Consider the following 22,890-nt stretch of genomic DNA (forward strand, 5'->3'; position numbering starts at 1 on the left):
CGGAGCGGCTGCAAACGACGATGCATCCGGCGTCGGGTAACCTGGCAAGGCGACCCTCGAGCTTCCCGTAGATCGTAAATTAGCCGCGGACGCTCAGTAGGCTGAGATCTCGGAAGTATATAGGTCCGCCAGTGTTGGCCAGCGGGAGCATCTCGCGACGGTGTTGTGTCGCCGGCGTCCCAAGTACCTTACTTTTCTGCAATCCACTGCTGCCTGGAGCACGGTGAGAAGAACGCGAACGACGCTTGACATGCTCGTCAAGATCTCTTGGGCTCTCTGCGCCGCTGCCGCGATCCAATCGGTAGCCGCTCGGCCTTTGAGAAGCACAGCGTCAATGCTCAAGCAGGGAGGAGGTGGTGCCGCCAACTCGACCCGGTATCACGATGTTCCCTATGGACGTTTTGGCCCAGCAGCACGGCAGGCTGGATCAGGAGTACCTGGGAGCGACGCGATCAACGAAGACCCCTCGGGCCTGGCGCCTGCACTTGCACCTGGCGTGCAAAACTCGTTAGGCGAAGGATTCGATCCGCAGTTCCTCACCATCACTCGCGATGGCAAGCCGTTCTACCTGGTGACGGATGTCGACTTTGGCATGAAGGTGTTCTTGCGCGCAAGCGACGACCTCAACGACATCTACCGGAACGAGGGCAAGATGTTTGCGATCTACGAGTACTCGAACGTCTCGTATCCGAAGGGTGTGGGAACCGAAGCTGCCGACATTGTTCGACTGGGCGATCGATACCTGTACACCGTTTCTGCGATCCAGGACGATACGATGCGCATGCTCATTTCGGACACCGACGACCCCTTGGGCCAGTATACCGACCTCGGCCGCGTGCTCGGCCAAGATGGCGTGGCGCTGCAGGGCTACGATCCGCACGTGATCGTACATCCGAACGGCAACACGTACCTGACATGGTCGAATCACGAATACGTGCAGCTCGTGCAGCTGCAGAACGGTGCGCCTGCTCGTGCGGCGAGTGGCGTGGTGGACCTGGTTTCGTATGGTGTCAATACAGAAGCGCCGAGTAGCTGGGTGTACGACAACAAGGTAAACGGCTCGAGCACCCTCAACCTGATGTACGCCGAGGGCAACTTCTACCAGTCCAACTACAACACGCGGCTGCTCTACATCGATGCCGCCGAAGATCCGCTCGACGTGGGCCGATGGTACCAGCGCGGACAGCCCATCCTGGCGTCGGACTCGAGTCAGGGCGTATACGGACCGGGTAGCGGAAGCTTGTTCACGGGTCCCGATGGTCAGACGTGGTGTGCGTACGGAGCGTTTGCATCGCCCGACGGTGCGGACGACGGCAAGAACGAGCGATACGTTAGGGTGCAGGTGGCGCAAGCTGACGAGAGGGGGGTGTGGCTCCCTACGCAGGTGACCGCCGCCGAGTTGCTAGATTGAACAGAAGCTGTCAGGCAGAAGCTGTCACCAGTGTTTGCTGTGTAATGTCAACGGTCAAGCATGGCAAGGGGTGACGATGTGGTGTGAGGGAAAGCCAGGGTCTGTTGAGCTTTGTTGGCAGACCCTGGGCCGAGTTTGTTTCTGCAGCGGTGCGTCATAGCTGAGTGGCATGCCCGAATTCCGAGTTCCACGGCCGGAGCGCGAGCTTCATGCGGCTTAGCAAAGCGCTCTTGTGCGCCGCGGAGACATACGCCTTGGCAGCGCGCATCCCGTTGGTATGGGTGAATCACCTGAACCCTTGCGTCGTCGTCGTCGTCATGGACGCAGAGCGCAGGGTCTCGCCACTCGGCGGATAGAGCGTTTCCGGTCGATGACAGAAGAGGATCTGTTGGGTGAGGACGGACGTGCAAAATTGCGCTGCTGACCCACCGCGCCAAGAAGATCGGAAGGCGATGCCTCCACTTGCTGACTTGGACGAGGAACAGCTTCTTTGAGACTCGGACTCTTAAAAGTCGGCTCAGTTCCACCACCTCGACGCTGTCCATTAATCCATCCATCATCCCAGCTATCTGCCTCTTGCTGTTCGAGCCAGACAGCCACCTCAGCCAAGATGGTGGTGCACGTTCTGGACGATTTCTACCTCTCCATCACCTTCCTCATCTCGCTTGGCTGGCAGCTTCTCGGCTTCGCCATCGCCTTCGGCCTGCAGATTGACACGATCACCGACTGCTGGTCGGCGATCAATGTGATCTTCCTCGCCATCTTTACGCTCTGCTGCGGCGACCAGTACTATGCGCGCAATGTGATCGCCACCATCTTTGCCATCCTGTGGGGTGTGCGTCTGGGAGGCTTCCAGCTCTTCCGCATGTTCAAGATGGGCGGCGACACGCGCTTCGACGAGATGCGATCCAAGCCGCTCAGCTTTCTTGGGTTCTGGACGTTCCAGCTCATCTGGGTGTGGACCATATCGATGCCCGTCAACGTGCTCAACTCGCCCGAGTCGAGCAACCCCGCCAACGGCGGTGGCAATGCGCGTTTTGGAAACGGCAAGGACGTGGTTGGGATCATCTTCTTTGCGGTCGGATTCGTGGTAGAGGCGCTGGCGGATGTGCAGAAGTACCGATTCAAATCCGTCACCAAGCCGCCCAAGGGGGCGATTACCGATGCGGGCGTGTGGAAGTATTCGCGAAGGCCCAATTACTTTGGCGAGATCCTGCTGTGGTGGGGCGTGTGGCTGCTGGCTATTGGTAACTCGACCGAAGCATCGCCTCGCGGTCACGATGCACTGTACGGTTCGATCTTTTCGCCGCTCATCACCATGGCCCTGCTGCTCTTCCTCTCCGGCATCCCGCTGGCTGAAAAGCCCACGCAGCAAAAGTACTTCCTCATGTCCCACGGTCCGGACAAAAACACAGAGGGCCTCGAACCATGGCGCGACCAGACCGAGACCGACGCATGGCAACGCATGAAGGCCTTCCGCAACCGCACCTCGATGCTCATCCCCCTTCCCAACAGCCTCTACGCCAAGCTGCCGCGATGGGTCAAGTCTACGATCCTCTTCGACTTCCCCTTCTACAACTTCGACGAGGCCAAGGATGGGTCCAAGGCCATCCGCGAAGCCGAGGACAAGAAGAACCGCGACCAAGCATAGACTCTCTCCTGACGCTTTTGTTGTATCGTTGATACCCGTGTGCTTAATTACTGCTTCTATGGATTGCGAATCAGCAGCTGTCTGTACGTGAGGGTCATGCCAGATCAGCCCATCTGAGAGAGGCGACGACGACCCAGCTGCCACGGTCGCTGATGTCACCCATGTCGTCTTCGGTGTCGGAGTAGGCGCGTGTGGCTCCGTCAATGTTGCGCTCCCAGATACCGCCATAGCTTGCTTCTTCCCAATCGGGCACAATCCCTGCGCATCGACCGTCTGCTAGTGTCGCATCGCCCGTTGTGTCGGCCTGAGCAAGCTGCACGAAGAAGCGTCGGACGGCAGGTCGACCCGTGTGAAAGCCAGCAATGAGGACGCAGCGTGCGTTGCGATCCCGCTTGAGCAGCGCGCGTATCGAATGGATCAGCAACGGATGGGCTGACGACACCCACAGCACGTCGGCAGCTAGTACCACATCGTACCCCCCGCCCGATCCACCGGACGAGAGAGATGAATTGTAGACACGCGCTTCTTCATCGTGATTGCCCCAACCGAGACCGAGGACCTCGACCCGTGCCCGCGCCTCGGCGTAATGCGGGTTGCGCTGTTTCTGGGAGCTGCTGTCCGATGCTTGCTGCTTTGGAACAAGAGCGAGTTCGAGATTTCCTCGAAGATTTTCGATGACGTGCGGATCCGGATAGTCGGTGATCACCGTCTTGGCCGCGCCCATCACACATGCCACCAGCCCAGGCAAGCCGGTTCCAGCACCCAGCTCCACCACCGCCTTTCCTCGCACATCGGCAAATGCATCTCTCTGCTTCCCCAACGCCACCTCGGACGCGGCTTGACTTTGTGTCGGGACAAAGCTCTGCTCGGCGATGAGGTCCGCAAGGTAGAGTCCGGCATCCCACTGGTGGTGCGCGAATAGCTTCGTGTTGGTTCCGCTGTTCTGCGCGATGCGGTAGCGCAGCGTCGCCTTGCGTGCTCCTGAGCCGGACGTTGAGGCAATTTTGCGTGGTGGCAGGTTGTCGTGCGTGTACTTGCATACGTCGCCTGGGTCGCCGTGTGCCGGTTGGTTGTGCGAGAAGAGCGTAAAGAGCGAGTCCTCGAACAGCGACGTCGGCGAGCGAGAGCGTGACCGTGAGCGGCTGCGCGTCGAGGAGGAGCTTGAGCAGGAGGCGCGATCGTCCTCGCTCCCATCGTGCCGCATTGTGATCCGATGTGCGCTCGTCTTGACGATGGATCGTTGTTTAAGAAGCAACGAGGAGGTGGATAGGAAGAACGGCTAAAATTTCGCAGGAAGACGGATTGCAGCTGGACCCTTCTTCTCCTCATTTCTCGGAATTCGCTCACGGAGCACACCCGAGAGCGAGTGAGGTGGGATGGTCAATGCGCCGCTTCCTCCCAACTTGTCACCCGCCCACCACCATCAGCCTGCCATACTCGCACACACTCGACGCTCGCAATGCCTCTGCCCAACTTGCGGCGCATCTTCAGCTCTTCCCGAACCGACGACCAGGAACGCGCCGTCTCCAGACAGGCCTTCTTCCGCTTCTGCAACTTCCTCGCCTCGTGCGCCGTCATCGCTCTCCTCAGCAGCCCCAAGCGAAGGCGCGCCATCGGTCTATAGAGTCCACCTACGGTCCGCTCTTAATCTCGCACCAGCATCGTCCGGACAACATGGCGCCTCCTCCACCCGTTCCACAGCGTCCGTCGTCTCAGAAGTCCAGCTTGCGCTTCACAAATCTGCAGCCTGGCGAGTCTGTCTATACCCGTCTCCTGATCGTTGAAGGCACTGTCGGTTCGGGCTCGCCAAATGGTCAACTCACTGTTTCGCATGACCCCGCCTCAGGCTTCGAAGCGCAAATCTGGGAGATCAACCAAGGCTTCTTCAAGGCTCTCGTACCCCTTACACCCGGCAAGAACGACCTGACTTTCAATTGGACCATCAATCGGTCTAGCGAAAGTGGCAGCGAGACCGTCACGGTCACATACGATCGGCCTAGCAGCGCTCCACCTCTGCATCTCGTGATTGTCGCAGCGTGTGACTCGCCCGTCTGGCAAAATGACGGGCGCAAGCCCCCTCTTGTCCCGCCAAAGCCAGGCAGCAACGAAGCCACCAGTTCGACTCAACCGCGCAAAACGGACAAAGTTTCAAGATTCCTGAACAGGGCGATGGACAAGCTCGATATCGCCGCAGGGCCTCGAGGCGGACCTCTGGACGAGGCAGACCGAGCCATTGTAGATGCACCCCCAGGGCCGAGGCGAGAGGCGCTTCGGTCCGGAGGCATTGCCGAGGTCAAGCGTCGCATCGCGCTCCAAGCGTACCTGTGGCAGGCCTTCCATGCGGAGCAGATGCGAAGACACGGTATGGGAAGGCGCGCCTTTCAGCTCGACGATGCGCACTCGGACGCAGCGCCCGGATCGTCCAGCGCCCCAAACCGTGCGTTAGAGTCACTTCCGCACATCCACCTGCTCAAGTCACGACGAACTCTGCGCGAGTTCCGCGATCCCGAGAATGCACAGCAAAAGTCCAACGCTCGCAACGCGGGAGCGATGCACGGCTTTGCTCGCGAGGCGCTCGAGGATCCATCGACGCCGCAGTTTCTCCACTGGTCGCCCGTGGCTGTGCTCACGCTCGACACCATGTACGACGCCAAGATGCGGCTGATCCGCGCACATGCAGCACTTGGAGCCGGTGGACCCGGTAGTCTATCGCACGGCGTCATGGGCAGCCACTGGCTCTGGGCAGCACCCCGCTCGTTGCAGCAGGTCACTGCCGCCTTCCTCGATACGGAGCCGACAGACGAAAACTGTTGCGTCAACGATCTGAATGAGTGCCCCACCGCGTGGCAGACGCTCAACGTCGGCTCGGGAGCGTTCTTTCACGAGGCAGGGCATGCACTCAACAACCCGCACTGGCCGTCGGGCCTTATGGCGCGTGGATACGTCGAGTTCAATCGCGCCTTTATGACGCGCGAGCCCGGGTGTCGGCGCAACGGCGTTGCGGCCGGATGCTTTTTTGCACCCATTCACGCGGGCAACGACGACAAGCACAACCACATCCACCGTGCACAGGCGGTCAGAGCTCGCTGGCACCCGTGCTTCTACATGGCTTCGGATCCACCGCTACCGTATCTGCGAGGGAACGATCAGACGACATGGGTGCAGTGGAATGAAAACGAGCCCGCATGGACTAGCACCCCGCAAGGCGCGCTGCTCAAGTGCGAATCCGGCATCGGCGCAGTCGAGATCGAGGTGGATGGCGCGTACAAGACGCATATTGAATGGCTTTACCTGCCCACCGATGGGCGGCCGCCACAGGTGCCTCCTCGACAGACCGTCATCGACGCAGCCTACCTTAGCCAGAAGGTCGGATTCGATGTGAACCACCCGACGTCTCCTCGAGTTAAGCTCAATGCGCTCGCGTGCAATATGCGACAGGCCGAGCTGCCAGACTTCCGTCAGAACGGTGTTGCTCGTCCACTCCGACTGCCCGGTATCGACTCGTCGCGGCGCACCATCGTGCGGTCGCTTCCTTTTGGGCAGACCAACGCATCGGGTCATCAGTGGGATGTCCTCTTCCCACACGAGCGCGACGACACGCCGCACGCCCAGCTCGTCGCCATCGACATCTTCAGCGGCGCGAGCCTCGACGGGCTCCAGTTCCACTATGCCAACGGTCCCCGCGTCGTGTTTGGTCCGTGTGGCGGGTCGCCCTTCCGACTTACGATAGATCGGGGCGATGCGGTGGCTCATATCAGGGTGAGGGCAGGCGCGTGGATCGATGCAGTCGAGATAGTGCTGCGCAGTGGAAAGACGAGCGGGATGCGAGGCAATGCCACTGGCGGATCGCTGCGGGTGTTGGAACCTGCGTCGGGCGAGGGCAGGATTGTCGGGCTGTATGGAACGAGCGGCGCATGGATGGATAGCATCGGCGCGTATACGAGCGCCCCTCTCTGAGCGAATCCAACTGGCATCCATCGCGCAGTCGTGTGTGTCGCAGCTCCAACGGGAACATCGGCAATGCAACAGCGTCCGCTGAACTCTGAGCTGGACAAAGTGGAGGAAGGCTGGAAATTTTTGGTGCAACCTCCACAATGGATCGTGTGAGATGCTCCGACGGCTTTTGCTCGCATGTCGGCGGACGAGGCAGCCTTGTGCACGGTTATAAGAAGGCCACTGAACCAGCGTCGGAAACCTGCATCAGAACCACCATCTATAGAGGATTTGGATACACTGCTCTATCTCACTAAACATGGCGGCAGACATTCCTTCGTTTACTCTCAACACGGGCGCCAAGATCCCTTCGGTCGGCATGGGATGCTGGCAGGGTCAGCAGGGTGCCGGCCGCGACAACGAGCTGGTCTCGGCGCTACTGACCGCCATCAAAGTCGGCTACCGCCACCTGGACACGGCGCAGTTCTATGCCAACGAGGAGGAAGTTGGCCAGGCTGTTCGCGAGTCAGGCGTTCCGCGATCCGAGTTCTTCGTCACCACCAAGATGGCCCCTGCCGCCGTGAAGGACCCCGTCAAGGAGATCGAGTCGTCGCTTAGCAAACTCAACATCGACTACATTGATCTTTGGCTCATGCACTGGCCTCAAGGTCTCACCTCCACTGACATGAGCTCGGCCCAAGCCTTCGGTCTCGAGAGCCAGAAGGATCTCGGTCCAACGTTCAACGAGACCTGGGCAAAGATGGAGGACATCTTTCTCAACACCCACCGCGGCAAGGTCAAGGCGATTGGCATCTCCAACTTCTCCCCCAAGAACCTGGAGATTCTTCTGCGCACCGCCAAGGTCGTTCCTGCAGTGAACCAGATCGAAGCACACCCGTATCTGCCCGATCAGGAGCTTGTCGACTTGTGCAAGGAGAAGGGCATCCATGTGACGGCGTACAGCCCACTGGGACAGTACAACTCGCCCATCCACACGGACAAGGACTTGGAGCAGATCGCCAAAGCTCACGACACCACCACCGCCAACGTTGCGCTTAGCTGGGCGGTGCAGAGAGGTACATCGGTGGCGCCCAAGTCGACCAACGAAAAGAGGATGAAGCAAAACATCACACTGCTCAAACTCAGCGATGCCGAGATGGAGAAGATCGATGCGATTAGCAAGGATCCCAAGAGAAGCACCAGGCTCAATGTCTCGGCATACAACAAGCAGACTAAGAGAGCCATCGGCTGGACCCTGGAGGAGCTCGGTTGGGATGTCGGCTTCAACGTCGACGAGGCTTAGATGTGTGCATAGAAGGTGCTCTCCCTCGTCATCAATGCCAAACTTTTTCCTGAGCCCATGTTGGGCATTGCAATCACTCATCACGCTGTTTGTCGTCACGGCAAGTGTCTGTCGCGGATGGGATGCTACGATTTGCGACGAACTGTGAGTGTGCCTTTAGCGAACGAGAGATCCTCGACGGTGCGAAGAGCTTTGCCGGCTTGGAGCAGCTCGATTCGGCCGCTTTCGGTCGTCGTGATGGTTGTCTGGGCTGGATTCGAGTCGTGATTGATGCCGAGTGCCAGCCGTCTTGCTGCGCGTCGTATACGCTCCCGCAGCCCAGGCGCACTGTCTAGCGCCTTCCACAGCGGATGTCTCTGCTCATCTTCCCTCCCTTTCGCCCCCTCTGCATCCTGCCCATCTGAATCGGCCTCTCTTTCTTCTGCGTGGTTACTTTCCTGCAGCACCTCTGCTTCCTTGAGCAGCACCAATATTTGTTGCTGAACGTCGTCGAGCGTAGCCTCTTTTCTCCTTGCCACATCCAGCAGCACCGACTCGACCCACAGCTCCACATCAACATGCATCGCGTCGTCGCTAACCGTACATCCGTCGTACCTCGCCAGTGCGGCGTCCTTCTCCGAGTGGTTGAATCGGGCTACGAGTTTACCTGGTCGCGATGATTGGCATCGGTCCGAACAGTACTTGATGCTACTCCAGTCGGACGCCCATTTGGCGCGCGGGGTGATCACCCTCCCGCAAGTCAGGCACGATCTGGCCGAGAGGTCGTTGACCGACACTTTTGAGGGTGGCTGGGTCGGAGGCGTGCGCGAGGCCTCGGCGGCCGCCAGCGCGCGTGCGGACTTCTTCGCCATCCTCGACGTCGTACTCAGCCCAGCGCGTCGAGTGGTCGCCCCTAGCAGACCCAATCGAACAGTCCCGCGTCGGACGATAGGATGCATGCAGCGGGAAGTGATGGTGGTGGATGAAGTAATCGTGAGCGCTCAGAGCTCAATTCGCCGTTCAGCTTCATGCCTCCACACACACTCGGCATTTTGTACCGCTTCCACACGCGACTCGGCTCGACAATTCATTCGATTCATGGCATGCTGGCTACCAGGCAGTGAGCGTCTGTTCAGCAACCCATGTGCTGCCCTTGGCGAGCGTCTGGAAGCCGTGTACCGCACCAGGCTCGACGCAGACGTACTTCTTCCAACCTCCCTGCTCGAGATCGGCGATACCCTTGTTGCCCTCCTCGGCGCAGTTCCACACCACAGTATCGGCAATCGTCGCCGACCGCGTCAGTTCGACGCCCTTGCCCATGCGCCCCAGAGGGTCCTGCAGCAGGCTAGCGTTGTACACGAGTTTGATATCGCGCGTCGGCTCGCCCGCTGGAGCAACCTTGTGCCTGCCAACGTGGACGCGGTCGATCGGCTGCGCATCGAGCGTAAAGTCGTCGGTATCCACACGAGCTTCCTCGCCGCCCTTGACCTTGTCAATGTAGTAGAGCCCGTTGAGGCCCTGAATCGAGGCCTTGGTAGCGTCGGGCACCAGCAGATAGTTGTGGAGCAGCGCGTGGAAGGGCATCTCTGCGCCGTTGGACGAATCGAGGTAGTGCACCGAGAAGGCACAGTGGAGCGTGTTCGGAGCCAGCGTCACCGTGTATCGCAGCACAGTCGAGAAAGGCCAGACCGCCTTGATCTCGGGCTTCGAGTCCGTGTTGAGCTCGAGTGTGACGGCGACCTTGTCTGCCTCGTCGATGCGCGGGACGTGCGTTGAGATGGCCCACTCGTGATCGCGCGCAAAGCCGTGCTTGCCGAGCTTGGTGATGAGTTTGGGAGCATCGGCATGATCTTTCGGCGAGCCAAAGACCGGGAACACGATGGGGACGCCACCGCGAATGGCGGCCGAGCCATCGAGGGCGGCCGCCGATGAAAGGAAGAGGCGCTCGCTGCCGCCGGCTGCCTTCCACGAGGTGACGGTGGCACCAAACAGGCGCACCTCGGCCGAAGCCTTGGACTTGGGCAGCTCGAGCTGCACCGTCGACGAGTTGTTGATCAGGTTGACAGGCATGTCGGCTTCTGTTCGCAAGATGGCGGAACGGTTGGAAGAAAGAAGCTTAGCTGTTTGGCGTTGCCGGAGTTTAGCAACCGTGCGCGGACCGTGTCGAAGCCGTCATCCCGAACTAGCGGACCGAACTAGCGTAGTCATGCCCGATGATCGACCCGATTGATGCGCTGTGATGGCAGGACATCTTCGATGCAAAATCGCGTCGGGCGAGGTGTTGGACTGAGAGGCGGTTGAGCCACGATCCAACGCAAGCCTCAACCGGGCAGTTGGCCAGTCAAAATTCAAGCCACTCGAAATTTCGATTCCGACTGCAAAATGCGAAGCCCCTGAGTGTGACTGCTCGCTTATCGTGTTGTGACCGCCAACAGCCAAACTTGACAGCTCGCGGTGGAAGCCGCCATGCCATCGTCACGCAACGCATCAAAACGGACAGGAGGAGAGGGCGAATGGGTGATTCTGCATCGGAATAGAAAAGAATAGAATGATGCCAAGGATCGAAGCAAGTCTCATGCGCACAAGCTGAGAGAGGCGGAGGGCGGGACGTACGGCGGATGCAGAGTAGATCGACCAGAACAGCGCTTGTGCATGCACGTTGAGGCTCCGTCCCACTTGCCTGTTTTGGAAGCCGAACCTGCTGCGACCCCCTCCCCTCCGCACTGCGGTGATAACACGGTCATGCAAGGCACTCGAGGGACGTGCAGTCGTGATGACGCCCGCAGCCACTTAGAGCTTCCTCGAGCATGGCCTCACCCTGCAGCCCAGTCCGCCCAGTCCGCCCAAACCCACCCCTGAGCACTTCATGTGCCGACTCTGCACTGCTCTCCGCTTTTTCACTTGCGCCGACTTCATCGACCATCCACCTTCTTGACCTCCACCATCTCATCACATCCAGCCCTTCTTTGACTCTGTTCTGTCTCTCGTTCACGCAAACCATCCCGACACCACCGTTCGAGGTTCGCCATGCCTTCCAAAGTGGCCTCCGCACCGGCAGCCATGTCGACTCCGCCACCAAAGAAGAAGAAGGGCGGCTTCTTTGGCTGTCGCTCCAAGCATGCTCTCGACTCGCTTCCACGAAACGCACGAGGCGACAACGCGGCCATCCACCGTCTGCAAGCACGCAACGTCTTTGCACACACTGCGCACACGTCCGACTCTTCGACATCCACCGCCGCGACTGCCTCACCCTTTGACGAGAAAAAGCTCCCCGAGGCCACAACTCTCACCTTTTCGCCACCAGAGACCGCGGTAGTTACGCCGATCAAGCCGCTGTATGCTCAGGAGGTCATCGATGGTGCAGAGGCTGCAACATTAGCTCACGAGCACTCGGTACCAGCCGAGGCTGAAGAAATTGAGGAAGAAGCACGGGACCTTGTGCTCGACGATATTCCACTTGCGCCTCCGTCGAGGCCAACAACGCCAGGCGCTGTGAGGAGCTTGAGCGTAGCGAGCAAGTCGGGGAGGATCAAGCGTTCGCTCAGCCTCAAGCGCAGCGGCAGCAGTGCAAGTGCGAGCCTCGTCGCGCGCGCGCCGCCCGTGAGCTCGGCCGACTTTGCCGACCTGCCCGAATCGTCCAGCTCGTCTTCGGACCTAACGCAGCGCGAGTCGCTGGGCGACATGGCATCCATCCGCAAAGCGCGAGGTCGGCACCAGAGCTCGGTGCTGCATCAACACACGATCGCCGATATCAGCGAGGACGACTACCTGACGCGCGAGACGACGCTCGTCGCTCCCGAGCCTGTGCTCAGTACCCGCACGTCGGCATCGGCGCTGTCATCGGCAGAGGCAGCAGGCATGCACGAGTCGGACAGCATGCGGGCAGTTGCGGCAGCCCTCGAGGGATCCAACGATTCGTACAGCTTCCAGCCTGGGCCTGCCGTCGGCACGCCGAAGCTCGAGCCGCCCTCGCCGACCAAATCGGCGTATGCGGCCGAGATCCGCTCGCAGCGCGCGCAGAGCGAGGATACAGTGGCCGAGCTCCCCGCCGCCAGGGGCTTCTGGGACACGCCTGTCGAAACGGAGGAGTGTGGACCTGGCCGCACGATTCCGTTCCAGTACGTGACCAACCTCGCGCGGCCGGTGTCGATTGCGTCGCTGCGTTCGCTCGCGTGTCCCAACACCCCGCCACGCACATCGTCGCGCCCGACCTCGCCGGACGGCACCTACTCGGGCACACCTTTGCGCGCCCAGCGCAGCTTCTCCAACTCGCCGCTCAAGCGCCAGGCGACATTCAACGGTTTCCCGCGAGCGTTCTTCCCGGGCTCCACTGCGCTGCGTCACTCGCCCAGTACTGCAAGCCACACGAAACGCAAGCCGGTGCCACAGGCCATTCCGGCGCTCGAATTCCAGCACCCCTCTCGCCCACAGGAGGACGAAGAGAATGCGGTGGAACGACAGCTTGGGTGTGCGAATTGCGGCAGTGTGTCGGACCAGCGCGAGTTTGCGGCGTTTGTAGCCAAGGGTAAGGCGTCGCGACGCACGCCTGCCAAGCAGTCGCTTATCCCCACCCCCTCGACGGCGTCTCTGAGGCGTAAGCGCACGGGCGCAGCCGACGAGACGCTCGGCGAAGCAACACTTAAGCGCTGGGGTCTCGCCGAAGCCTTCAAAGCCTCGACGCAGCAGGATGAGACCACGGCCGAGCCAACGCCCACATCGCCCGCACGACCGGCCAAGAAGATGGTCCCCGGCCCGGGGGGTGGGTACATCACCGACACCGCCAACGTGCGCTGGTGCTCGGCACTCGACGAGATCAAGAAGGCTCTCGCCGTCCCGGACGATGGCGAGGACGAAGAACACGCAGAGACTACCGACGCGCTGCGCGACGCCGATGCGCTCCTTGCAAAGCTCGGCGTCGAGACCAACTAGCTCGAGCAACCTCGATGAATCTTGTACAACACTGCAAACTGACAAGAGCGCGTGGATATCCGTGAGCAAAGAATGTGGTATTAAGCGCAACAAGCGACCCCGCGCACGGCGGTGGTGCCGCTGCTGGTGGTGTGAGAACATTGTACAAAAGTGTGAAAAGGACCGAGCAAAGCTGCGGCACCGAGTGTGGCGCCATGCTTGTATTTTCAGGATGTGTGGGGGATGTGGGAGGTGGGTGGAGGTACTCTAGCGAGCGGTGCCGGTGACGTGGTGAACCTCTGCGTCGTTAGGCAGGCGGGCAGGGACATCGACGGGGGAGAAAGCGGGGCTTCCAGTCGAGTGCTTCTCATCCGCATGCTCTGCGGACGAAGTGGACGCGCGTGCCTCGACGTCGTCGGCGCCGTACATTGCGTTTCGCTCGTTCTCGATCTGGTCCTGCCTCTCCTGTGCCAGACGCTGGGTCTCGCGCCTGCCCTCGAGGTAGAACTCGATCTCGTCCTCGGTCATCTGCCAGAACTTGTAGTTGCCGCTCATCACCTTGCGCATCCACGGCGGCAGAACTGCCCAGATGCCGGTCGAGTCGTCGTTGGCCGACACCATCCTCGCGCCCCAAGGCTCCTTCATCGTGTCCCAGCCATCGGGCACGATCCTGCCCTTGGAGATCTTGACCAGCGCCCAGGGGATGGCGTTGAGCGCAATGTAGCAGCAGATACCCGCAATCAGACCGTACGCAATGTTGAAGAACAGCGGGATGCCGACAATCGTAACAAAGGCGGGAATAGCATCGCCGACGTACGACCAGTTGACCTGCGCCGTGTTGGAAGCCATCATGGAACCGACGATGACCAGCGTCGAGCCGGTCGCCCACGAGGGGAACGAGGCGAAGATGGGCGCAAAGAAGAGCGAGAGGAAGAACATGAACGCCACGACGAGACCCGTGAGACCGGTGCGGCCGCCCTCGGCGATACCCGAGGCGGACTCGACAAAGGCGGTGTTGGGCGAGCAGCCGACGAGCGAGCCGATCGAGATGGCCACGGCGTCGGAAAGGTAGGCGGCGGACGAGCCCTCAAAGTCACCGGTGCGCGCATCCATGAGACCGGCGTGGCTAGCCATGGCGTACAGCGTACCGGTGGTGTCGAGCAGGTCGATGTAGAGGAACGAGATGAGAGCGTACCACACCTTGCCGTTGCTGTAGCCGGACCAGTCGATGTTCTTGGGACCGAGCAGACCGAGGCCGTTCCAGTTGGCGACCTGCTTGAAGTAGTTGAAGCGGTCGTCGCCTGCGGAGGTGTGCGGGAAGAGGGTGACCGAGGTGTTGCGCGGCCACGAGACGATCGAAACGAGCAGGATACCGATGAGGAAGGCACCCTTGACGCGGTACAGCAGCATGAGGGCGGTGAAGATACCGCCGAGCATCACACCGAGCCACACGGTGGGGGCCTGGAGCTTGTGGCTCATACAGAAGCCAGTGTCGGGGTCCTCGTACTGGGCAGGGCAGCCAGCCAGACCGATGAGATCAGAGGCATTGCCGCCGATGACACCGAGACCGTTGGGACCGAGACCGATGAAGGCAAGGAAGATGCCGATACCCGCACCCGTGCTAAGCTTGATGCTGTGGGGCAGCAGGCGGGCGAGCCACTGACGGATACCAAAGAGCGAGAGAATGAAGAAGATCCAGCCCTCGAGCCAGACGGCAGAGAGCGCCTGGCTGTAGGGGATGATACCGGTGCCGGCGGTTCCGACGATGGTGAAGGCGAAGTAGGCGTTGACACCGAGACCGGGGGCGAGGCCGAGGGGCATGTTGGCAAAGAGCGCCATGAGGAGCGTGCCGACGCAGGCCGAGATGGCGGTGGCAAAGACGTAGTCGCGGTTGAGGACGGCGGTGCACTGCTGGTACGCGGCGTCCTTGGCGCACACGGGGTCGTCGGCGGTGTTGGCGCACTCACACGGACCACCAGACGAGCTGAGAATGCTGGCGTTCACCGAGAGAATGTAGGCCATCGCGGCAAAGGTGACGAGACCGGCGCGGAGCTCGGTGAGGAAGCGCGAGCCAGGGCGCGACAGAGGGTGGCCAGACCCATCGAGGCGGAAGTAGTAGCCGACCGGCGACGTGGCGACGGCACGGTTGAGGTTGTTGATGAGCTCGGGAACACCCATGATGGCTGCTAAACCAATACTAGGATCTAGCTGATGGTGAGGGTAGTTGTCGATAAGCTGGTGCTGGCCGTGATGGCTGGCACAGATAGGAAGGTGGCGAAGAACGCTAGCCCGTTGTCAGTCAAGACACGAGCGGCGGAAGGGGCAGCCGAAAGGCGAGGTCGGTGAAAGGTGGTGAGGATGATGGGGGTGAGGAGGGAGGGACGAGCGGAACGGAGGGGATAGCACTATGTTAAGGGGTGCTCGCAGGGGGGAAGGGTCGCTGGTGGCAAGTTCTGCTGCTGTACAAGGGTTCCAGCCCCAACGCCATGCACGAGGGTTGGGCCGAATCTCATTCGCTGTGTGAGGCAGAGCGATACGACTGGCAAGGGTGCGCCGGAAGGAGATGCTGCCGGCTGGACGAGCAGCAGGTACGAGGCGAGCGAGAGCGCGCAGCGGAGCGCGAGGTTCAGTTGCTGATAGCGATCCGGAGGCCCAGTCAGGAAGGCCGAAGCTCCGCCAAAGCTTTCCGGCAGGGCCAACTCGAGCCAAACCGACAGGCGGTCGAGGGGCATGAAAAATGAAGAAAAATGAAAATGATTTTTTTTTCTCACTCCCTCCCGCCCCTCCTCACGCCACCCAAGGCGTGAGAGAGCGTCGGACGAGCTTTGTGCGATTCAGCTGGTGGCAACGACCGTGCGACCTGCCACTTTTCATTTTTAGTGGGAAATAAAAAAAAATCCATGCCCCGAACGCCGCTTGACAGGGCAAAGTAAATAAATAAACTTTTGTTCAGCCTTGCCCCTGCTGCCAACGCCTGGCTGAGAGCGTCCTACGGGATGCGCGCTTCCGCCCACCCAACGCTGCTTCTTCGCTTGACTTGGATCGACGTCGATGTGGTTGCCAAGGCTACATCCGAAGGACTAGTCTCTACGCGCCGCGCGCCTCTGCACTGTACAGTACGTTGGCGTAGAAGAAGCCCCACACACAGCATGCGAGCTTTGGTTTGCATCAAGATTCGGATCGAGAGCAGCTCTGCATTTTTTCTCTCGGAATCCCTTCCACCGGCAGCCCAGCTCTGGCGCGAAGCAACACGGCGGTGAATTTTCGGACTTCGGTTCTCACACCTTTTTTCGTCGTTGCATGCTGTCGTGGGCAGCGGACGAGGGGCAAATCGTTCTTTTCACCTCGGCTAGCCCCATCCCAGTGCCAGTGCGGCGGCGGCGGCGGCGGCGCAGCCCACTAACCAATGCGTCGCTCTTCGGCTGCCATGCAAGCGAGAGTCGTGCTACACGCCCTTGCTGGGAAGGGTTGCTGCTACACTAGGCGAAGATGCGCACGGCCGAGCCAATGCACGTCTGCACGAGCGCAACGATAAGCGAGTTCCTGCTAAACCCATTCGCGACCGCTCCCGTTCCAGCCCTCTTGTTTGCAGGTCTCTCGGCCTGCGACTAGAGTAGGTGCAGGAGGACGGGCAGAAAGCTGATCGTGGCGATTTCGGGCATCGTGGCCATCGCGCTCGACGTGCGACTGGTGTTCGCATTCGAGACATCCTTGCGGCCGCCGTCCACGAGGTGCAAAGGCGCGCCGAACTATGCTATCTCTGTGGCTGCCAATCACGCTCTTCGCGCGGGCTTTGAAACGACAACAAGCCGTGTCCTACCTGTCAAAGAAAAATCCCCCGGCTTGAGTGAAGAAAAAAAAAAATCTTGCTTCCAGAGCAGATCTGGTTCTGTCGGCCGGAAGCACGCTGCTCGTTGCCGCAGTCTTCCAACTCGAGCCTACTTTGTGCTCTTCTTGTTGTACGACGGTATCGACGGTGTTGACGACGCGGCCGAGATTGCCATGAACAAGGCGACACGACGTTCGGGAAGCATCTCCCACGTCAAAACGACACACATTGCAGAGAAGCAGCCACCCTTGTTGCAGCCACCAATAGCATCCGCGCGATGACCTTGAGTCTCGGCCATCTCCGAAAACTTATCTCGGTGCGCATGACTGTGTGCTTCCCGCAATCGCTTCGTTCCCAACCCCGCACGGCATCCCGGGCCCCCTTATCTCGAGGGCGATTACCCCGCAATCTCAACGCCACCATCGTCGGGACTCATTATCTATACGAGCCCTCCCCGCGTGACCCCGTGCGAGTAGGACCGCTCGGACTTGACCGAAGCACAAGCCAGCTTCATCCTCCGCTTCCCAGTCCGCCATCTTGCTCAAGCTGGGCCCGTTGCATCGTGAGCATCCCTCGTATCAGAGCGAGGCAAGGGGAGTGGCTTGTTCGCTTCCAGAACATCGCTGTCCTCGTATCGCGGCAACATCAGAATGCCACAGCGTATGAGGCTGGACTGCATCGCAACGCGGCTGCTTGCGTATCGGAGCCAGGTGCTGCTCCCGTGCATCGTACGTAGGTGCCAAGACTCCGACAGCTTGTCTCCCAGAAGTGTCATTGCGGTATCATTGTAACATGCCGATCCTCGTACAGTGACACGGCGAGCCTCCGACTTTTCGGCTGCTCAACGAGATGCTCCAAGTGCGAGCGTGGAACGTTCCTACCTGCACAAAGCGCACGTCCACACAGTGAGCGTGACGACAAAAGATAGACAGCTTCCCGCCCTGCCGCCTGCCAGGCAACACGGCGATCTCCGACTCGCACCTGCAGTGAGCCTGCGTCACTGCCAAAATGCTCAAGGTGTGAAAGTGTATCCATTGCAACAAGGCGAGTTCCGCATCTTAACAAAGTGTCTGCATATCAACAAGGCTAGACGCACTTCTGCTCGGCAGCGAGCGCCCAGAACTCGCCGCGGGCCTTAAGGAGGTCCTGCGGTGTGCCGCTCTCGATGGCGCGACCAGCGGACATGCAGATGATCTGATCGAACCCGATGATCGTGGCGATGCGATGCGCGACGGCGATGACGGTGCAGTCTGCGAACTGGGTCTCGAGGACGTTCTGCACAGCCGCGTCGGTCTCGACATCCATGGCGCTGGTCGCCTCGTCGAGCACAAGAATCTTGCGCTTTCGCAGCAGTGCGCGTGCCAGCGACAGCAACTGCTTCTGCCCGGAGCTGATGAACGACTTGCCCGTCAGCAGCACCTCCTCCAGCCCGTTGTCCTGCTTCTTGACAAACTCGGCCAGATGGCACTTGTGCAGCGCATCCCACATCTCCTCGTCGCTGCATACACCCTCGGGGTCCAGATTCTCGCGAATCGACGCCGCCAGCACCAGCGGATTCTGCGCGACGATCGTCATCTGCGACCGAAGCTCACGTGCGCCCATCGCGCTGATGTCGCGTCCGTCGATTCGGATCGCTCCCGATCGCATCTCGATCATCCGGAACAGCGCCAGCAGCGTCGTGCTCTTGCCCGATCCACTGCGTCCGACAATGCCCAACCTCTGCCCAGCCTGCAGTGTGAAGCTGAGCTCCTTGACCGCAGGCTCGAGATCCGCGCCGTATGCGACCGTGACGCTGTCGAACTCGATATCGCCTCGAATCGTCTCGCGCGCATTGTCATTCGTAAGCTTGCGCTCCGGGCTTGCCTCTTCCTCAGGCTGGAGATCCGTGAACTCGCGCACGCGCTCGAGCGCCACGCCGGCGATTTCGACTTCGGTGATGCTGATCACGGTGTGGTTGAGCATGATACCGAGCGAGGTCGCCTGAACCAGCGCCACACCAAACAGACCTGCCTTGGACGAATGACGCAGCACCACCACCAGCAGCACCAGCATCACGTTGACCACCGTCGTCAACAGCAGCAGCCACGTCTGCAGCCACCTGCGCACCGCAAACAGGTGGTAGTAGGGCGCCTGCGAAACGTCGAGCGACTGCGTATTGAGTTCCACCAGCGACGCCTCGCGCTTCAGTCCACGCACCGTCGCCAGGCCCGACGGCGACGACGTTTCCGAAAAGAGCGAGTACAGCGGACTCTTGGCTGCCATCTCGAGCCGACGTAACTGTCGACTCGACGGGATGTAGAGTCGCTGCAGCGCCCACGAAAAGCCAATCAACCCAACAGCCAGAGCGGCCAAGTACGGTGCGGGCACGATCATGGTGATCAGAGCGCCGACCACGCCACACGCAATAAAGACCAGGTTGGTCAACGCCTGGGTAAAGGTCTGGTCGAGGTTGTACAAATCCTGCGAGAAGCGGTTGGTGATCTGGCCCGAGCTCCACTTGCTGAAGAACGAGATGGGCGCCGAGAGCACGCCTCGCAGCTCGCCGGCGTGCAGCTTGTTGCCGGCCGATTCGACGCAGTAGAGCGAGATGACCCAGAATCCCAATCCGAGAGCAACAGCGTTGCCCGGGATCAACGCGACGAAGCCGGCAATCCAGGCACCCAGCGCCTTGAACGGGTCGCGCTGCTGCGAAGTCGCCCAGGCCTGCAGGAGATAGGTCGTACCGATCTGCGCCACTGTCGAAAGCACACTGCAGGCGACAAAGGCGCCGAAGTTCCAGAGACCCGCCGCCCTGGCCCAGTTGGCATAGACGCCCCAACCGACGGAGCCCGTCATGACTGCCTCCTGCTTTTCCGCAGCTCCGCTCTTGACGGGCTTGTCGTTGGCAACGTCAGCCGCAGGCAAGGCCCTCTTCGAGTCGAGACTGGCGCGCGAGATGGCATCCTTGCCCTTCAACGAGAGCTCTTCATACCGGCCCTGCTCGGCGATCTTCCCGCCGTCAATACGAACGATGAGCTGCGCGTGGTGCAGCAAGTGCACGGCATTGGTAGCCATGACCACCGTCTTGCCGCTCAGCAGGCCCGAGGGACCCATGAGCGACCGCCACATGTGTGCAGCCGTCTCGGCATCGAGAGCGCTGGTGATATCATCGAAGAGGTACGACTCGGCATCGCTGTAGATGGCACGCGCCACGGCGACACGCTGGCGCTGACCGCCACTGAGCGAGCTTGCCGTAGTAGCATCGCCCTCCTGCAAGCCGTCGATGTCCTCCAACAGCGCACATGCACGCAGCGCGGTCGTGTATCGCTCTTCGTCGTACTCGCCCGTGGCAAAGATGATGTTCTCGCGAATCGAGCGCTTCTCCTGCAGCCAGATATCTTGGCTGACGTAGGCGATGCGATCGGCGAGGAGCGGAAGTTGCTGACTGCCGCTGAGCAGGTCCGACTCGCCGAGCATGGCCTGCAGAAGCGTCGACTTGCCCTGACCCAGACGACCGCAGATCATGGTCAGCGATCCACGAGGGACCTCCAGATTGACCTGCGACAAGACCGCTTGATCCTGCCAGCCAAGCTCTGCGTTCTGAAAGCGGGCGGCAAATCCAGACGGCTCCCGGTCTGCGCTCGACGCCGCTGCTGCTCGAGCCGCAAGCCCTTCATCCACCGCGCTCTGCACGTCCGGCTTGTCTTCGCTGTTGAGGAACTCCTCGATACGTCGCATACTGGCATAGGCCTGGAGGAGGTACGAGTACTCTTGGCCGATCTTGAGCAGCGGATCCTGCAGCACGTCGAAGATGGTGAGCGTAGTGATGATGGTGTTGAGGTCGAAGCGGGACGAGCCACTGAGCTTATCGACGATGATGAGTGTGATGAAGGTGGACAGACCCAGCATCTCGCTAGTGCAGTTGGTAAAGACAACCACACCGGTGACCTGCTTCATCATGTTGCTGCGAACCGACAACTCGTCGGCACGAGCCTTGCAGATCTTGTCGTGGAGGACGTCTTCGTATGCCGAGAACTTGACGCCTTTGATGTCCGAGGTGACGCTGGCGGTAAGATTGACACGCTTGTCCGTCTGGCTGCTCCAAGCAGCTTGCTTGGCGCCGATGCCGCGGCTCGCCAACGGGGTGAGCAGGAAGCAGGCAAAGACGGACGCCATGGACGCGAAGAAGACGAGACCAAGCTGATTATAGAGCAGATAGACACCGACGGCAATGGTGATCACACCGCTCCACAGCGAGTGGATGACATCGACGGCCTTGACTACGCGCTCGCTATCGACACTCATCAGATTGGCCGCCTTGCCGCCGCCGCTGGTACGCGCAGTGCGGAGATGCAGGTTGAGACCCTTGCGGTAGATCGCTTCGATGTACGCTCCTCGAAGTCGCGTCATGAGCTGCGAGCTGGCGTACCAGTATTGACCAGTGGCAAGTGCCTGTCCGAGATAGACAAAGGCATAAGCACCCACCAGACCCCATCCGTAGACAGCAGGCTGTGCCGCGGAAGGTTGTCCGCCCTCGCTGACGTCGGAGTACGATTGGACGAAAGCAAGGGTAGTCGAGACGAGCAGCGGTTGGGCTAGCTCTGTGGCGGTGAGCAGCAGCTTCCAAGGGACTGGCGCAAGAGCGGCAAGAGGAAAGGCGTGCAGGGTGGCGTGCAGCAGACTACGCGACACCCTCCTCTTGGGGAACGAGGCGCGCGTGTAGGGAGGCATAGCTTTGGGTACCGATCCATGTGCACCCGATTCGAATTCGGACGCAGAAGTACCGAGCTTCTCGAGCGGGTAGGCTTCGCTGCTGGTGCGCGAGGGGCTCTGTTTGAGGTCGGCGATGTGTCCCGTATGTGCGAGGTGTGCGTGCTCCGAGGCATCCGATCCCGAGTCGGGCTCGATCGGCGCGCCCGTCCAGCTGGCGATAAAGGCGCGGGCAAGAGAGCGGCCATGATATTCGGGTTTCAGCTCGTCGAGGTCCTGCATCTCGAGTGGCTTGCGCAAGCCAGTCCAGAGAAGCGGGATGACCCAGATGAAGAGGAGGCGCGAAAAGAAGCTCGCGCGAGACTCGTGGCTGGACTGGAGCTGCGTCGAACGAACGCCGTTGGCATTCTCGACCGAAAGCATGAAGGCCTGGCAGGCAAAGGTGAGGATGTAGACGTGGAAGAAGGGGCTGTATCGGATCGCCGGGACGGCATTGAAGGTTCGAATGCGGCAGGCGGTGAAGAAGAGGGATGCGAGGAGCCACAGAGGAAGAAGCATGTAGCCTCCACGCGTCTTTCGGCGCTCTGCCACCGAAAGGGGCACGGCGAGAAGAGCGGTGAGGAATGCAAGCACGACGCTGGCCATGCCGGTGCTGTCGTCGAGAGCATGTCGGAGCGAGCGAGACGAGGGCGCAGCAAGGACCGCGACGAGCACCAAGCTGAGGATTGCATGAACGACGTAGACGAAGGCGCCGAAGAGGCTGATGGGGTCCGAGTGGGGCGTGCACGAGCGCAAAAGCGAGAGATGGGCCTGGGCGGATGCGGTGGGGATGTCGGGCTTGCGGCGCAGGCGCACGAGCCTGACGGTCATGAGGAGCAGAGCGAGGCATGACGGCAGAAGCACGAAGATGGCGTTGGAGAAGGCGATGGTGAAGTCGAAGAAGCGGCAGTCGGAGACAGGCGTAAAGACGCCATCGTTGCACGCCGCCATCGTTCTTGAACCTGGAAGACGTGCGGTCCCCAAGAATGGAGGTTGTGGATGAGGATAAGGAGGGACAGACGATGTCTGATCAGCCTCGATGTGAGGGCCGGCTTTTCAAGCTATCTGGATCGGAAACCAGTTGGGCCAGCACAGATGTGGTGCAAAGCTGAGTCGCGCCGGCGCAGCCACGAGCATCGATTTGGGGG

The 22,890-nt window shown here is 60.5% G+C and overlaps 11 protein-coding genes across 11 annotated transcripts; 6 read left to right on the top strand and 5 right to left on the bottom strand.

Moving 5' to 3' along the window:
* Nucleotides 1-250: 250 nt before the first annotated feature.
* Nucleotides 251-1,411, top strand: PAN0_003c1803 (uncharacterized protein; the record flags this gene model as incomplete). The annotated part of the gene is made up of 1 exon (XM_014802760.1): nt 251-1,411. One exon carries the CDS (start codon nt 251-253, stop codon nt 1,409-1,411), a length of 1,161 nt encoding a protein of 386 aa, XP_014658246.1.
* Nucleotides 1,412-2,021: 610 nt separating this feature from the next.
* PAN0_003c1804 (DUF1295-domain-containing protein) lies at nt 2,022-3,062 on the top strand (the record flags this gene model as incomplete). The annotated part of the gene is made up of 1 exon (XM_014802761.1): nt 2,022-3,062. One exon carries the CDS (start codon nt 2,022-2,024, stop codon nt 3,060-3,062), a length of 1,041 nt encoding a protein of 346 aa, XP_014658247.1.
* A 94-nt stretch (nt 3,063-3,156) lies between these two features.
* Nucleotides 3,157-4,266, bottom strand: PAN0_003d1805 (nicotinamide N-methyltransferase; the record flags this gene model as incomplete). The annotated part of the gene is made up of 1 exon (XM_014802762.1): nt 3,157-4,266. The coding sequence occupies one exon, from the start codon at nt 4,264-4,266 to the stop codon at nt 3,157-3,159; it is 1,110 nt and encodes a 369-aa protein (XP_014658248.1).
* A 179-nt stretch (nt 4,267-4,445) lies between these two features.
* On the top strand, nt 4,446-7,019 carry PAN0_003c1806 (metallopeptidase; the record flags this gene model as incomplete). The annotated part of the gene is made up of 1 exon (XM_014802763.1): nt 4,446-7,019. The coding sequence occupies one exon, from the start codon at nt 4,446-4,448 to the stop codon at nt 7,017-7,019; it is 2,574 nt and encodes an 857-aa protein (XP_014658249.1).
* A 295-nt stretch (nt 7,020-7,314) lies between these two features.
* PAN0_003c1807 (aldo/keto reductase) lies at nt 7,315-8,298 on the top strand (the record flags this gene model as incomplete). Its single annotated transcript, XM_014802764.1, has 1 exon — nt 7,315-8,298. One exon carries the CDS (start codon nt 7,315-7,317, stop codon nt 8,296-8,298), a length of 984 nt encoding a protein of 327 aa, XP_014658250.1.
* A 125-nt stretch (nt 8,299-8,423) lies between these two features.
* Nucleotides 8,424-9,236, bottom strand: PAN0_003d1808 (uncharacterized protein; the record flags this gene model as incomplete). The annotated part of the gene is made up of 1 exon (XM_014802765.1): nt 8,424-9,236. The coding sequence occupies one exon, from the start codon at nt 9,234-9,236 to the stop codon at nt 8,424-8,426; it is 813 nt and encodes a 270-aa protein (XP_014658251.1).
* Nucleotides 9,237-9,387: 151 nt separating this feature from the next.
* On the bottom strand, nt 9,388-10,347 carry PAN0_003d1809 (galactose mutarotase-like protein; the record flags this gene model as incomplete). Its single annotated transcript, XM_014802766.1, has 1 exon — nt 9,388-10,347. One exon carries the CDS (start codon nt 10,345-10,347, stop codon nt 9,388-9,390), a length of 960 nt encoding a protein of 319 aa, XP_014658252.1.
* A 957-nt stretch (nt 10,348-11,304) lies between these two features.
* Nucleotides 11,305-13,206, top strand: PAN0_003c1810 (uncharacterized protein; the record flags this gene model as incomplete). Its single annotated transcript, XM_014802767.1, has 1 exon — nt 11,305-13,206. One exon carries the CDS (start codon nt 11,305-11,307, stop codon nt 13,204-13,206), a length of 1,902 nt encoding a protein of 633 aa, XP_014658253.1.
* Nucleotides 13,207-13,452: 246 nt separating this feature from the next.
* Nucleotides 13,453-15,917, bottom strand: PAN0_003d1811 (inner membrane protein yicO; the record flags this gene model as incomplete). Its single annotated transcript, XM_014802768.1, has 2 exons — nt 13,453-15,426; nt 15,723-15,917. The coding sequence occupies 2 exons, from the start codon at nt 15,915-15,917 to the stop codon at nt 13,453-13,455; spliced, it is 2,169 nt and encodes a 722-aa protein (XP_014658254.1).
* Nucleotides 15,918-16,181: 264 nt separating this feature from the next.
* Nucleotides 16,182-17,295, top strand: PAN0_003c1812 (uncharacterized protein; the record flags this gene model as incomplete). Its single annotated transcript, XM_014802769.1, has 3 exons — nt 16,182-16,301; nt 16,539-16,798; nt 17,109-17,295. The coding sequence occupies 3 exons, from the start codon at nt 16,182-16,184 to the stop codon at nt 17,293-17,295; spliced, it is 567 nt and encodes a 188-aa protein (XP_014658255.1).
* Nucleotides 17,296-18,100: 805 nt separating this feature from the next.
* PAN0_003d1813 (p-loop containing nucleoside triphosphate hydrolase protein) lies at nt 18,101-22,693 on the bottom strand (the record flags this gene model as incomplete). The annotated part of the gene is made up of 1 exon (XM_014802770.1): nt 18,101-22,693. The coding sequence occupies one exon, from the start codon at nt 22,691-22,693 to the stop codon at nt 18,101-18,103; it is 4,593 nt and encodes a 1,530-aa protein (XP_014658256.1).
* Nucleotides 22,694-22,890: the final 197 nt, after the last annotated feature.

This window comes from Moesziomyces antarcticus (genome assembly GCF_000747765.1).
Source record: "Moesziomyces antarcticus DNA, scaffold: scaffold_v10003, strain JCM 10317, whole genome shotgun sequence".
NCBI lineage: Eukaryota > Fungi > Basidiomycota > Ustilaginomycetes > Ustilaginales > Ustilaginaceae > Moesziomyces > Moesziomyces antarcticus.